General features: G+C 41.8%; 1 protein-coding gene across 1 annotated transcript in view; it reads right to left on the reverse strand.

Moving 5' to 3' along the window:
• The window catches only part of Prpf8 (pre-mRNA processing factor 8), a 36,201-nt gene that overhangs the window by 10,575 nt on the left and 10,168 nt on the right, over positions 1–15,458 (reverse strand). The window contains exons 21-24 of the mRNA XM_004857141.4: positions 15,142–15,380; positions 14,810–14,956; positions 14,267–14,477; positions 13,952–14,068 (exon numbers count right to left, since the gene is read on the reverse strand). Of these exons, the coding sequence (XP_004857198.1) occupies positions 13,952–14,068; positions 14,267–14,477; positions 14,810–14,956; positions 15,142–15,380 (714 nt within the window). The remainder of the gene's footprint in view (positions 1–13,951; positions 14,069–14,266; positions 14,478–14,809; positions 14,957–15,141; positions 15,381–15,458) is intronic.

Consider the following 15,458-nt stretch of genomic DNA (forward strand, 5'->3'; position numbering starts at 1 on the left):
TGTACTGCCTTGTGGCAGTTTCCAAGTTGCAGTGCATACATGAAGATAATGAAAATGAGTCCCAACAATCTCACTGATGGAAAAGACACTGACTAGGGTTTGAGAGGCAGCTAGAATTTGTGGGACACAAGCACTGGACAGAAGGAGCATGCACAAAGAGAGACCACTGGGGAGCTGCAAAGGGATTCCCCCACGTTTGTGGCTGAGTACCAATTTGTATGCAGGAAAACTTGAGGTCAGAGAAAGAACCAAGGAAAGTAGCAGGCTGAACAAGTCCCATAGATCATACAAGGCTAGAAGAGTTTGTACTCTCACTAGCCAGAGTAGTGACCTTGTGTACATGAGAACTGGCCAGAGGACCCAGAAATGTAACAAACTGGCCATAGATCAAAGGTGCTCTGGATCTGCCACAAGCAAGCCTCAACAGGATCAAACTAATCTACAAGTCACTTAACTGTATACCAGAACACAATACAACAAGCTTTAATGGAAACAACAAAATCGAGCAATTATATTAAAATTCACAATTCTGAGCAGCCAATAAAAAATTTCCATGCACATAGAATAGTAATAAATTACCAACAAGAAAAATGACTGAAACAGACCCCGAAGCAACACAGATGATGGAAGAGAATATGGACTTAAAAAAGAAGAAAATAAATACACAATTGGAGATTTCCAATATTCCTCTTTCAGTAAAAGTAAACCAATATAAAATTATTAAGGATACACCAGACTTGAACAATGTCACTGATCAACTCATCAGACCTAAATGACATATAAAATACTACACAAAAATAACAGCACACAGATTTTCTTTCCTTTCTTTGCAGTGCTGGGATTGAAGAGAAGGTCTTGTGCACATAGACAAGCCTTCTACCACTGAGCTACATCTCCAGCCCCAGATTCTTTGCAAGTATGCAAGGGGCAGGCACCAAGATAGGCAATATGTGATCAGCCAGTGATGGCAAACCTTTTAGAGATCAAGTACCCAAACTGCAACCCAAAACCCACTTACTAATCGCAAAGTAACAACACCAAAATTAAACCTGAACAGTGAGGTTTTCGTTTAGAAAACGCAACTCCTACAACTCATGACGCCATTACAGAGAGAGCTATGTGCTTGCTGTGGCACGTGTCCCACAGGTTCACCATCACTGTGCTAAGCCATAAAACAAGTGTCAATGTGTTTTAAACAAATTAAGATCATACTAAGTGTGTTCCCTGATAATAATGGAATTAAATTAGAAACTAGGAACAAAAATCCTCAAATATAATCTATAGGGGAAATAAGAATTCATGAGAAAAAAGAAAATTTGAACTGAATGAAAATAAAAATATAACATACTAAAATTTAAAGACAGCAACTAGGAGATATTTATTTATTTATTTATTTGGTACTGGGGATCAAACTCAGGACCTTGTGCCTGCCAGGCAGGCATGGTGCCACTGAGGTAAATCCCCGGCTCAGGATTTTTTTTAAAAAAAGAGCCAAGCTAAAAAAAAAAAGAACCACCAAGCCAGACATGGGGGTAGATGCCCAGCACTCTGGGAGGTTGAGAAAGAAGGGTTGAAAGTTCAAGTCCTCTGAGCTGGGAATGTAGCTCAGTGGCACTGCACCTGCCTGGCAAGAGCAAGGTCCTGAGTTCAATTCCGAGTGTGGGGGTGGGGGTGGGGGTTCAAGTCCAGTCCAGGGAATTTAGTGAAACCTTGTCTCAAAAAAAGAGGGGGGGAGGATCTAGAGATGCAACTCAGAACCTAGGAGTGCTACTCTATCATGTGCTGGCCCCAGATTTACTCCCCAGTACCAATATTAAAAAAAGATCCAAAATTGACCATCTGACCTTCAATCTTAACAAACTAGAAGAGTAAAAGCAAATTAAACCCAAATAATAAAAAATAAGGACATTATGGGCCAGGGATTTAGCTCACTGGTTTTGCTACTGCTGCACAAGCGCAAGGACCCAAGTTCAATCCCCGGTACCAAAAAAAAAAAGACATTATAAGAGCAAAAAAATCACTGAAGGGCTGGGGATTTAGCTCAGTGGTGCCGCTGCCTGCCTTGCAAGAACAAGGTCCTAAGTTCCATCCCTGGTACCAAAAAAAAAAAAAAAAAATTAATGAAACAGAAGCTGAATCTTTTTGGGTACCAGGGATCGAACTCGGGACCTTGCACTGTAGAGGCAGGCGGCGGAACCACTGAGCTACATCCCCGACCCCTAGAAGCTGAATCTTTGAAAAAAATAATTAAAAAAGACAGCAGGGGTGGGGATGTAGCTCAGTGGTGCTGCCGCCTGCCTCGCAAGTGCAAGGTTCCGAGTTTGATCCCTGGTAGCAAAACAGACAAACAAAAAATACAAAGAAAAAAAAAAAGACACCAAATCACAAAATACCAAATGATACAATGAAGATCTTAAGGTAAAGAATATGTCTTCTGCTCAATTATTGCAGCAAAAGATCACATTGGCTGCAATCATCACAGACACCTGTTCAAGGGCCCAGGCCTTGGGAGGGAGGGAAAAAAGAAAACACAGGCAGGCAGGAAGGTGAATTTGCCTTGAGCAAACAGTAGTATTGAGACAAGTGGGGAGACACGACTGCAGTGTCCAGCATATTTGTCCACAGGGCGAGATAATCAAGGCAGTGCAGCTATGGTAGGAGGGTCTGGCCAGAACGGACCAGGTGTGGGACTAAATGCAAGCTGACTCCAGTAGGACATCTCCCACCATGTTTAGTGAACACTCATACTGTAAAGAAGATCTTGAAATTGCCAGCTGCATAATTTGAATCCCAGAATACTCCAGTTCTATTGCAGTTGTCACTGTTTTATTACTCAAGGTAAGGGAGTATGAATTCCTGAGAAGTCCAATATTCCCTTTTACTTTTTTTTTTTTTTTCTTTTGGTACTGGGGATTGAACTCAGGACCTTGTGCTTGCACCACTGAGCTACATCCCCGGCCCTCCTTTTTACTTTTCTTTTTTTTTTTGAGACAACACTATGTAGTTTAGGCTGGATTTGAACTCACTATATTCCTCAGGCTGGCCTTGAATTCTCAGAGATCCTCCTGCCTCAGCCTCTGGAGTGCTGGGATTATAGGTGTGCCACCATGCGCCAGTCCTTATTTTTTGTTTTTTTTTGAGATTTCATGGCCTGAAACTATTTCAAATGGTACTACTATAATTTCATATAATAAATAAAATTTTTCAAAATGTAGGCACAATTAACTAACCTCTGAATAACATACTGATTTTCAAAAATTATGACTAACAAAATGTAAAGTGAGGTTGGCATGGTGGCACATGGCTTTAATCCCAGTACTCAGGAGGCTGAGGCAGGAGAATTGCCTTGAGTTTGAGGCCAGCCTTCATTACATAGTGAGTTCAATGCCAGCCTAAACTATATAGTGAGGAACCATCTCTCAAAAAACAAACAAAAGGGCTGGGGATTTAGCTCAGTGGTTCCAGTGCCTGCCTTGGAAGCACAAGGTCCCAAGTTCAATCCCTGGTACCCTCAAAAAACAAAACAAAAACAAAAATAAAACAAAAAAGGTAAAAATGTCAAAGAACTTCCACTACTTAGAACATAATTAGCAGCAATCTATTCAGACAAAACAAAAGCACATCTGCCTTTTACATTTTCCAAGTTTTTAAAAATTTTTTTCTTTCTTTTTTTTCCCCCATTAAGTTTATTGGTACATTTTAGGTATGAAATACAGCTACATACATCATTGGGATCTAATACTATTACATGAGTATTTTGATTCTTATTTTTTTTCCCCATTACCTGTGCACCCTTCACCCCCTCCACCCTTCCCTATCTGCAAATACTTTGTTTCCATTTTTTTCCTTTTCTCATATTTTTTCTTTTCCCTTTTTTTCTTTCCCCTACCCCTCCCACTTCCCCTGCTCCTTTAGACCCTTACTTCCTATTACACAATATCAATTATACATTTTTTTTTTTTTGATCCTGGGGATCAAACTCAGGTCCTTGCGCTTGCGAGGCAGGCAACTGAACCACTGGGCTAAATCCCTGGCCCTCAATTATACATTTTTAAAATTACAATATGATGCTGGGGATTTAATTTAGCTCAGTGGTTCTGGTGCCTGACTCTCAAGTGTGAAAGGTCCCGAGTTCGATCCCCGGTACCAAAAAGAAAAAAATTATAATATCAAATAAATATTAAGACAGAAACACTAAACTTGCTGGAAGATAAGTTAGGTAGAACTCTTGAAGACATTGGCATAGGAAAAGACTTCATGAACAAAACCTCAGCAGCACAGGAACTAGCAGAAAGAATCAACAACTGGCATGTCATCTTATTAAAAAGCTTCTGCATTGCAAGAGAAACCACCAACAGAGCTAACAAACAACCTACAATATGGGAAAAAACTTTTAGCAGCTGTACCTCAGACAAAGGACTACTATCTAGAATATATAAAGAACTGAAAAAAATCAGACCCCCCCCAATTCAAAGTCCCAATTCAAAAATGGGCATCTGAAATGAACAGACATTTCTCAGACAAAGTAAAAGCAGCAAACAAATATATGAAAAAATGTTCAACATCACTTGTCATTTGAGAGGTACAGATGAAAACAACGCTGAGATTCCACCTCACCCCACAAAGAATGGCCGCTATCAAGAAATCAACAAGTAACAAATGCTGGTGGGGTTGTGGGGAGAAAGGAATCCTTCTCCATTGCTGGTGGGAGTGCAGACTGGTACAACCACTGTGGAAGTCAGTATGGTGATACCTCAAAGAACTAGGACTAGAGGTCCCATTTGACCCAGCTATTCCCCTGCTGGGTATCTTCCCAAAAGAATTAAAAGAATCATATCACAGTGATATATGTGCACCCATGTTCACAGCGGCACAGTTTGTAATAGCTAAAGCTTGGAAGCAGCCCAAGTGCCCATCCACTGGAAACTGGATAAAGAAAATCTGGGTTTTTTATAAAATGGAGTACTACTCAGCCATAAAGAACGAAAAACTAGAGTCATTTATAGCTAAATGGATGCATATCGAGGCCATACTCTTAAGTGAAATAAATAGGACACGTGTAAATATCGAATAGTTTCACTAGTGTGAGAAAATGATAGTGTAAACAAGGGTTAAAATGATTAAAATGCCCTCTTTTTTTTTTTTGGTACCGGGGATCGAACTCAGGACCTTGCGCTTGTAAGGGAGGTGCCAGAACCACTGAGCTAAATCGCCGGGCCTAAAATGATTAAAACGAATAACTGGTAATTTGAAATAGGAAAAAAGGTCCAAAGACTAAGGAGTGAAGGGAGGGGAAGGAGAAAGGAAAAACTATGAGAAAAGGAAAAAAAAAGGAAATGAAATCTATGTAAATAGGGAAGGGCAGGGGGGTGAAGGGTGCACAGGTAATGGGGAAAAAAAATAAATAAGAACCAAGATACATCATGTACAGGTACAAACACCCAATGATAAATGTAAACGAATTGTATACCTAAAATGTACCAATAAAAGAACTAACAAAAAAAAATTAGAATATCAAGATCTAGGAGACATTACCACAAATGTTACAGAATTTAAAAGGATATAGAAAGCACATCACAAAAATCTGTTTTGAAATAAATCTGACAACTTCTAAGAAGTACCTTGGAAGACAAATTAATGAAGCTAACTCTGGAGGAAATATAAAATTTGAATAGCACCTATTAAAGAAAGTATATTCCTAGCTTGAAAACCTACCTATATGACAACAGGCTCGTATACATTTTAACTGATAAATTATATCAAACATTTAAAGCAGAAAAAAGAAAGAACACTTCTCCCCTCATTTTAGGAAATCAACATTGTGCTAAGCCCAAAACTGGATAAAGATAATAGAAGAAAAAAGTATGAACATAGAAATTTGTTTAACAAAACAAACTATTAGAAGTCAGATCTGGCAGTATGTAGGAAGTGGTTTTATTATAGGGATGGCAGTGTTGGTTCAGCATTGGAAGATCCACCCCCAAAAGCCATCATTTTAACACAGGAAAGGAAAAAGCCGTATGATCCTGTCACTAATTGGAGAAAAAGTATTGGACTAAATTCTACAGCTGTTCATGGTAAAAGCTATCAGGAGACTAGCAGTAGAACAGAACCTTCTCAACAGATTAAAGACATGTACTCCATACTTCACAAAAATGCCTTATATGAATGGAGAAGATACAATGCTTTCTCCCTAAGGTGGGAACAAGGGCAGATATACCTACTCTTCATCTGTCCATTAAACTTTGAAACAAAGGCCTAAACCAAAATAGTCTGGCAATAAAATGACACAATTAGGATAGGACTGGCAAGGTAGAAGCAAAATCTTTATATGTAGATGAAGTGATCATCTACAGAGAAAATACTAAGAAATCTTTAGGAGACCCTAGAACTTGTATTTGAATTTAGCAGGATTAGAAAACACAAGGTATTATAAAAATTCAGGTCTATGTATACTTGCTATAAATAAAGAATTGGATATTGAAATTTAAAAGTTATGTAGGAGTACAAAGGACCTAGAAAAGAAAAAAAAAAACAAAACAGTGTTGGAAGACGTTTAGTACCTAATTTTAAGACTTCTTCTAAAGCTACAGTAATCAAGGCAGTGTTGGTGTAAGGAAAGACATATAAATCACTGGAATAAAACAGCATCTAGAAATAGAACCACACATATATAGTCCACTGAGTTTTGAAAGATTGCTTAACATTATCCATGTTTGTTTATAATGTTGCTTTGTAAGGAACCTGGTAACTGAGGCTTCTTGTAAGCATGGGATTTCTTTTTTTTAAGCATGGGATTTCTAACACTAAAAATTGTATTGGGCCAGGGATTTAGCTCAGTGGTTCCACCACCTGCCTCACAGGCGCAAGGTCCCAAGTTTGATCCCTGGTACCCAAAAAAAAAAAATTGTATTAAAGATTGTATTTTCACCAGGTATATGGTGCATGCACTTAGGATGCTGAGGCAGGAGGATTGCTATGAGTTTGAAGCCAGTTTGGGGTACATGGTCAGTTCAAAGCCAACCGGAACTACCGAGTGAGAGCCTGTCTCTAAATAGATAAACTTGTACTTTCTAGCCACATGTAGTGGCACATGCCTATAATCCCAGCACTGATGGAGGCTGAGGCAAGAGAATCATAAGTTGCCTAGATAACTTTGCTTTTTTTTTTTTGGTACCAGGGATCGAACTTGGGTCCTTGAGCTTGCGAGGCAGGCGGCGGAACCACTGAGCTAAATCCCTGGTCCGCCTAGATAACTTTGCAAGACCCTGTCTCAAAATAAAAAATAAAAAGGGCTGGGTATGTAGTTTAGTAGTGGAGCACCCCTAGGTTCCATTCCCAGTATTGGGGAAAAAAAGTCTCTATAAATAAACACAATCCAAATGAATTATCCATGCTTCCCTATTCTCCAACAACAGCTTTAGACGTCTGATGAGTTCTGTGAATTCAGACCTATATACTTCACCTCTAACCTCCTCACCTTGGTCTCCAATTTGTTGCTAAAGTGAATAATGCAATATATTTGAGCAATCTGTAATCTTAGTTTCCTAAATATACAAAGATTTCAACCTTTTTTGCCAACAGAAACACAGACTCAAGCGTCCAAGAATTATGGTCAGGAGGAAAAAATGCACAGCATAAAGATTACTTAACAAGAACTTTGTGCCAGGAATTTAAATCAGTGGCACCGAGCCTGCCTCGACAGTGCAAGGTCCTGAGTTTGATCCCTGGTACTGAAGGAAAAAAAAAACTTTGTATCTTTCCCTTGAGCTACAGTTACTCTTTAGCATTAAATTTTATTGTGTCCTGCCTGCCTTGCAAGCACAAGGTCCCCAGTTGGATCCCTGGTACCAAAAAAAAAAAAAAGATAAATTATATTGTGTACACAGTTGTAACAGTTTAGATTTCCCGTAATAGTTTAGATTTGTTTTGATCATATATCACATTAAAAATAACCAATATGGAGTGGGAGGGTGGCATATAACCTGTAATGCTAGTGCTCTGGAGGCTGAAACAGGATTCCCAAATTGGAGGCTAAACTGTGCTACATAATGAGACCCTGTCTCTAAAATCCAACACCAAAAACCTTTTCATATTTTAATTGGCTCACACTCCAGGGGGTGGGAGTGTCCCTTAGTGGTACAGTACATGTCTGGCATGAGCAAGATCTTGAGTTCAATATTTACCACCTTCCCTCGACAAAAGTACAACAGTTTCACTAGAGAAAAAAAGTATTTTGTGTTCTTTAAGAAATAAGGCTTGAGTTCAATTCCCAGTATAAAAAGAAACAAAGCTGGCTGCAGGCAAGAGGCTTGAAAGCCTAGGCAACATAAAGTTGTGGCCGGCCTAGATTACATAGCACAATCCTGTAGCAAACAGTGGGTGCCACATGCCTATAATGCCAGCTACTCAGGAAGCTGAGGTAGCAGGATTACAAATTTATGAAGATCCTGTCTCAAAATAAAAAGTACTGAAGCTGCTGTTCAGTAGTAGAGTGCTTGCCTAGCATGCACAGAGCCCTGGTTCAATTCCTTCTGTTATTCCTGGTTCTTGTCAAAGTCTGCTTAAAGCCAGGCATAGTAGCACTGTAATCCCAGCACTCTGGAAGGCTGAGGCAAGAGGATTCAAATTTAAACCCTGCCTCCGCAGCTTAGCAAAAGCCTGTCTCAAAATTTCAAAAAAGGAAAGAAAAGAAAAAGAAGTCTGCTTAAATGTTCTAGCCTTATTTCACAGCTACTATTAGGACTGAAGAGAAGGGTCTTGCCTCCAAGATTCAGCTGTCTATTATACATACCTAAAGAGCAGTAGCAGCAGCGAAGGTCATGGGGACAGATACAGTTGAAAGGGAGTTGAAAGGGAACAAAAGTTGTATACAAGAATAAAAGCCATGGGGCCGGGGATTTAGCTCAGTGGTTCCAGCGCCTGCCTTGAAAGTGCAAGGTCCCGAGTTCGATCCCCAGTACCAAAAAAAATAAAAATAAAAATAAAAGCCATGAGGTGGGCTGAGGAGGTACCTCAGTGGCACTGAGTCTGCCTGACAAACACCAAGGTCCTGAGTTTGATCCCCGGTACAAAAAAAACACAAAAAAACGCAAAAAGCCATAAGGTTCAGCCACCTCCAGCCCTACTGGAGATCTTCCTTTTATTATCAACATCGGATGACTAAGCTACTTTATGGCATAAACTACTTTATCTTAAGCTACTTATAGAAACAAATTCCAATATTCTAATCTTATCATAATTTCTGATCTTATTAATGAAAGCAAACATTTATTAAGCAACTTAACTGGCTTACTATATGGATTATTTCCTCTTATTTTTTTGGTGCCGGGGAGTGAACTCAGGACCTTGTGCTTTCGAGGCAGGTACCAGAACCACTGAGGTAAATCCCTGGCCCTCTTCTTCTTTTTATTTATTTATTTTTTGGTACCAGGGATCGAAACTCCTCTTCTTTTTAACACAGGAGCTTAAGTTGCTCATGCTGACCCTAAACTTGTAATCCTCATGCCACAGCCTTCCAAGTGCTGGTATTGCAGGCATATGCCATCTTGTCAGGCTATGCATTATTTCATTTATTTCTCACAAAAGTTCTCTATGCTAGGTAGTATCATTATCCTCATTTAATAAATGAAGGAACAGATTCCAAGAGTTTGTGACTTTTTTTTTTTTGTACCAGGGATCGAACTCGGGTCCTTGTGCTTTCGAGGCAGGCGGCAGAACCACTGAGCTAAATCCCTGGCCCGTGTTTGTGACTTTTGCAAGGTCTCAACTAGTAACACGTCAGAGCTGTGATCTGAACCCAGTTTGACTGTTGATTCTGTGCTTCTAACCATATGTCAACTGCCTCCTTAACCTATCAGCCACTCCGGATCCCGATGCCTTGCACCCTTGATTCCACTGTACCCTACCCTTTTCTCCCCAACAGTCTTCTAATAAAACTACTCCTAAACTACCAGTAAAATCTATCTGCTTGAAATATCCCATCACTGAGTAGCTGAGCGCTTCTGGGAAGAACAAATACCCACCTACAGTTGCCCTCATTTTCTTGAAACCCACTGGCCCTCAACACACCTGCCAATCTCTCATCTTTTTTCTTTTTTTGGTTTTTTGAGACAGTGTCTCACTACATAGCTCAGGCTAGCCTCAAACTCACTATGTAGCCCAGGCAGGCTTTGAACTTGTGGTGATCCCTCCTGCCTCAGGCTCCCAAATGCTGGGCTTCTAGGCGTGCAACACTATGGCCGGCCCGTTTCTTGAACAATCATATTATATCATACTACTGTCCTCAAGTCCACTGTGCCTACTTCAAGCCAAGTTGAAAACTTAAAGATCCCGTTTTAACTGCATTAAACCACCTCATCTATATTCACATCTGTGCAGAATGCTTTCCTGTGAGGTTCAGAGGATGTTTTCCTCCACTTGTCCTTTATCCCTACCCTGCAACTCTGCTCCATTAACTATCACACTTTTTGGCTCTGCTCTGAATTGCTATTGGCTCCTTTTCAATTTAAACCCACCCATATGGCTTCCATTCAAAATACCTGCCTTGACCTACAGCTTCCTCTAGGTGGCATCCAATGTTCTCACTCCATCTATGGCAGACAGCCTTGCTGTCTCCACTCACTCATTTCCCATAAAGCCACACCCACCGCCATCTGGCTTCTATCCCCACTATTTCTGAAACAGCTCTAAGGTCACCAATGACGTTCTAACTGCCAAGTCCAATGGATACTTTTCGGTCCTTATCTAACTCAAATGCTCTTAGGCAATTGACACTGTTAAGCAGCTACTCAAGTTCTGGACATTATTCCTGCCAGCCTTGGCTCCAGTGCCCTAGCGCTCTCCTGCCAGGTCTGATTGCAGTGCTTCTGGGTGTTCCCCATGGCTCCAAATTTGTTCCTCTGTTCACCTCAATCTACATTCTCCCAGGCAGTCTTGCTCACTCAAGCTTTCAGCCTTTATGGCAACAAATTTCTAAATCTGTCTTCAGACCAGACCTCTTCACCAAACTTCACATGTATATGCACACACATGTACATGTATGTGTGTTCCAGAATTGAATATAAGTAAATACTTGCTGGACAACTCCTCCTGGATAGTCTCACAAACTTCCAACTTTAGTGTTTAACTTTTTTTTTTGGTACCAGGGATAGAACTCGGGACCTTGTGCTTGTGAGGCAGGTGGCGAAAACACTGAGCTAAATCCCCAGCCCAAACTTCCAACTTTATATATCTTAAGTTTATCTCTTGTTTCTTTTAAACCTGTTTTTCAGGACTGAGAATATAGCTCAGTGGTAAAGAGCACTTGTCCAGTACGTTCAAGGGCCTGGGTTCAACCTCCAGTACCCCAAACCAAAAAGACAAGCTCGAGGGCCAGGGATTTAGCTCACTGGTTTTGCTGCCTGCTTCACGAGCGCAAGGACCCGAGTTCGATCCCCAGTACTAAAGAAAAAAAGACAAGCTGGACATAGTGGCACATACTTGTAGTCCTAGCTACTACAGTGCCCAAGAGGGGAGGACTGCTTGAGCCCAGGAGTTTAAGACCCAGGGCAATATACTGAGACTGTCTCAAAAGAAAATAAATAGGGCCGAGGATTTAGCTCAGTGGTTTTGCTGCCTGTTGCACAAGCGCAAGGACCCCAGTTCAATCCCCAGTACCAAAAAAAAAAAAAAAGAAAGAAAGAAAGAAAAGAAATACAATTTAAAAAGAAAGTAAAATGGCTCTTCATGTCGAGTGTGGTGGCACACACCAGCACTTGGGAGGCTGAGGCAGGAGGATTGCCACAAGTTCGAGGCCAGCCTGAGCTACACAGTGAGTTCAAGGACAGCCTGCACTAGAATAGCTCTTCTTGTAGTCTCTCAGTTGATGGCTAAAAGACATCCATCAAGTTATCCGTAACAAACTGATTTTACCTACTAATTACAATTTCTGTTCCCTTCTGCTTACTTCTACTTTCACTGCTTTCATTTTATCTGGACTTTTACAGTAGTTTCCAAACCTGGCCTCCCTAGCTTTCTAACTCCAACTTCCTACAGTTGCAAAAGTGAACCATCTACAATCTGAGTCTTTCCCATGCTTAATATTCTACTAGGAATTCTTTCTTGTGGTGCTGGGATCAAACCTAGGGCTCTGAACACACTAGGCAAGCACTCTACCGCAGATATACACCCAGCCCTAAGAGGATTTTTTTTTTCCCGGTATTAAGGATTGAACCCAAGGGCTCTATACCACTGAACTACATCCCCAATACTTTTTATTTTTTGAGACAGGGTCTCACTAAATTGCACAGACTGCCCTTGAATTTGCAATCCTGCTTCAGCCTCCCAAGTAGCTGGGATTACTGCCATGTGCCAGGAAACCCATTTTAAAAGGATTTTTTTTTTCTTTTTTTGAGACAGGATTTCATTGGCCTTGAACTCACAATGCTGCCTCAGCCTTTTGGTTGCCAGTATTATAGGCCTGTGCCACCACAAGAGGTTAACAAGATTCTTTTTTTTTTTGGTACTGGGAATCAAACTCAGGACCTTGCGCTTGTGAGGCAAGTGGCAGAACCACTAAATCCCCAGCCCCATCAACCATGAGTTTTACTCTTCCTATTGTCTGGTCCTTGGTTTTCCCTTTTCTAGGGGAAAGACCACTCCAAAAAGACAAACTTTTGGGCTGGAGCTCAGTGGTAAAGCACTTCCCTATCATGTGTGAGGCCTTGGGTTCAATCCCCAAGTACTGAAAAGTAACTTATTTTCCCCTTGCACTACACTCAAAAAAATGTGTAATGAAAAGTTTTAGGTAATTTTCCACCATGGTATTTGGGGACTGAATCCATAGCCTTCAGCATCCCCAGGCCATTTTTTTTTGGCACCGGGGATCGAACACGGGACCTTGCACTTGAAAGGCAGGTGCCAGAACCAGTGAGCTAAATCCTGGGCCCTCCAGGCCCTTTTACTTTGAGACAAGGTCTCACTAAATTCCCCTGGCAGGACTTAAACTTCATATTCTACTGCCTCAGCCTCCAAGGCTGGTGGGATTATAAACACGCACCACCACACCTGGCTTAGGTAAAGAGTATTAAGGTAACAAAGTACATCCTTGAGCCAGGCGTAATGATGCACATCTGTAATCCTAACACTCAAGAGGCCGATGCATAAAGATCACCAGGAATTCAAGACCAGTCCGGGCTACGTAGTGAGTTCAGTGTCAACCTGGACTATATAGCCAGACCCAGTCTCAAAAAACCAAAAAAGCTGGGCCAGGGATTTAGCTCAGTGGTACAGCCACCTGCCTCGCAAGCGCAAGGTCCTGAGTTCGATCCCCAGTGCCAAAAAAAAAAAAACCCCCAAAAAACCAAAAATAAAACACAAAAAAGCCAGGCATGGTGGGGCATGGCTGTAATCCCAGCAAGCAGAAGGCTGAGGCAGGAGGATTCCTGCAAGCTCAAGGCCAGCCTGAACTACACATAGCGAGACCCTGTCTCAAAAAACCAAACATACACAAAGAGAGAGAGAAAAGCTTACTAAAATATATAAAGCATTCTCTCTATATTACATATTTAAAGAGATAAAAAGTTCACAAAGAAAGGAAATGTTATAGGTATGAGTTAGTCGAAGGGAAACCAGGGTAACTTTATTTAAGTGAGAATGCTTTTTCACAGGTACTCTACACTACTATTTGAAATGTGTTACATAACTAACAAGACTCTAGGAATGCAAAAATGATGCTTTGTTCCAAACAACTTTTATCTTAACTTAGAATCTTCACAATTCCATAGATGTAGATTGCTGAATTCCTACAAGGAATCTGCAGACAATAAATGTGAATGTGGCTATTCCATAAAGCACAGAGACTGGTGCACTAAGCAAAGCTGGGAAGAAAACAGCTCAAACCAGGGGGAACTGAAAGGGATGTGAGATGAGCTGAGGGTGCGAGGGAAGCCGGGGCAGAGGCTTTATATACCTTGGTGAAAGTGGTGGAGCCAGAGGCCATCAGAATTTGACGCACACGGTTGTGGAAGCGCTGCATTGATTCATCATCCACACGTAGGAAACACTGAGCTGTCCGCTCCTTTGTAACCTAAACCACAAAGTCAGGGTTAACTTGTCTCTGGAACTGCCATGGGGACAAAGATCAACTCTGACCGCCAAAAAGCCCTACCCACCACCAAGCCTCAGTGGGCTGAAAATGAAAATAAATGCCTGTATTCTTCAGCCCCCTTTAACGTGGAGGTAGGAGGGCAGTAATGTTACTCTTGGTCCCCTTCCCAGGCTGTACCTCATTCTGCAGGTTCCAGACCCCATCCTTATGGGTGAACTCCTCATAGCTGGTGCGGCATTTAGGCAGGATGCGGCATTCAAAGCCACACATGTTGAACAGCAAGTTGGGGTTGTCCTTACTATACACAGACACAAAGCTGTTCTCCCACTGAACTGTTGTCACTGATCGTGGGAGACGGTTCTTGATGTCCCAGAAAACTGCCCGACCCCTGCCCAGAGGGAACATATGGTCACATTAGTCTGGAAGAACTTCTCTTCAAAGGCCAGGCTAAAGGGCTAGGGATTTAGCTCAGTGGTTCTGGTGCCTGTCTCACAAAGGCCAGGCTAATGATATTCTAACTCAACCCACCAAGGACACAACTTCCTCAGTGCCTTCTAACTGTTCTATGGGTCCCTCAGGCTGACATCCTTGAAGCTCCCTCAGCCCCCACTTAAGACTCACAAGTTGGCTGGGGATTTAGCTCAGTGGTTTCGCTGCCTGCTGTGCAAATGCAAGGACCCGAGTTCGATCCCCAGTACCAAAAAAAAAAAAAAGACTCACAAGTTGACATCATGCTTCATGAGGCGCATGCGGGCGTCTCGGGGCCAACACTTCTTGTTATTATAGCCAACGATGTTTTCATTGTTGGGGTCAGGATGCTCTGTCAGGTAGCGCTGGATCAGGTCTCGAGCCTCATCTGCTGTGAACCTACAGCAAGCAGGGTACACTGTTGAGACCCAAATACACTACGACCCTGAGAACTTCACAGATGCGACCTCACCCCAGACTCCCAGACTCCATTCCACTTAAAACCGCACCCTGCACTGAGTCAACTAAGACACGACACCACTGCTGCTTCCAGAGCAGGCTGTATGCAGGACAGAGCTGCTCACCTGAAGAAAATATGGATGCGGTCAATGTATCTACAAAAGAGTCGGATGGGGTGGGCAGCCTCAGTGGCTATGTCCTGGAAACTGAGAAAGTCATTTGGCATCTGAGGGGGCCCTGCCATCTCACTGGCCCGGTGCAATCCCAACACCAGCAAATCCATCACCAAGCCATAGTACTGCACGATGAATGAGGCAAACTGTAGGCCTCTGATGATCCCATATGAATTTGTGTGGTTCATGTCCTAGAAAAAAAGAACTGCAACTCTTAACAACCCCTGGCCCAGGTTTCCCTGGTCCAACCTCTTTCATTCTCCTTTCAG

This window comes from Heterocephalus glaber, unplaced genomic scaffold, assembly GCF_053883595.1.
Source record: "Heterocephalus glaber isolate CG9 unplaced genomic scaffold, H.glaber_assembly_v1.0 deba00001564, whole genome shotgun sequence".
Classification (NCBI taxonomy): Eukaryota; Metazoa; Chordata; class Mammalia; order Rodentia; family Bathyergidae; genus Heterocephalus; species Heterocephalus glaber.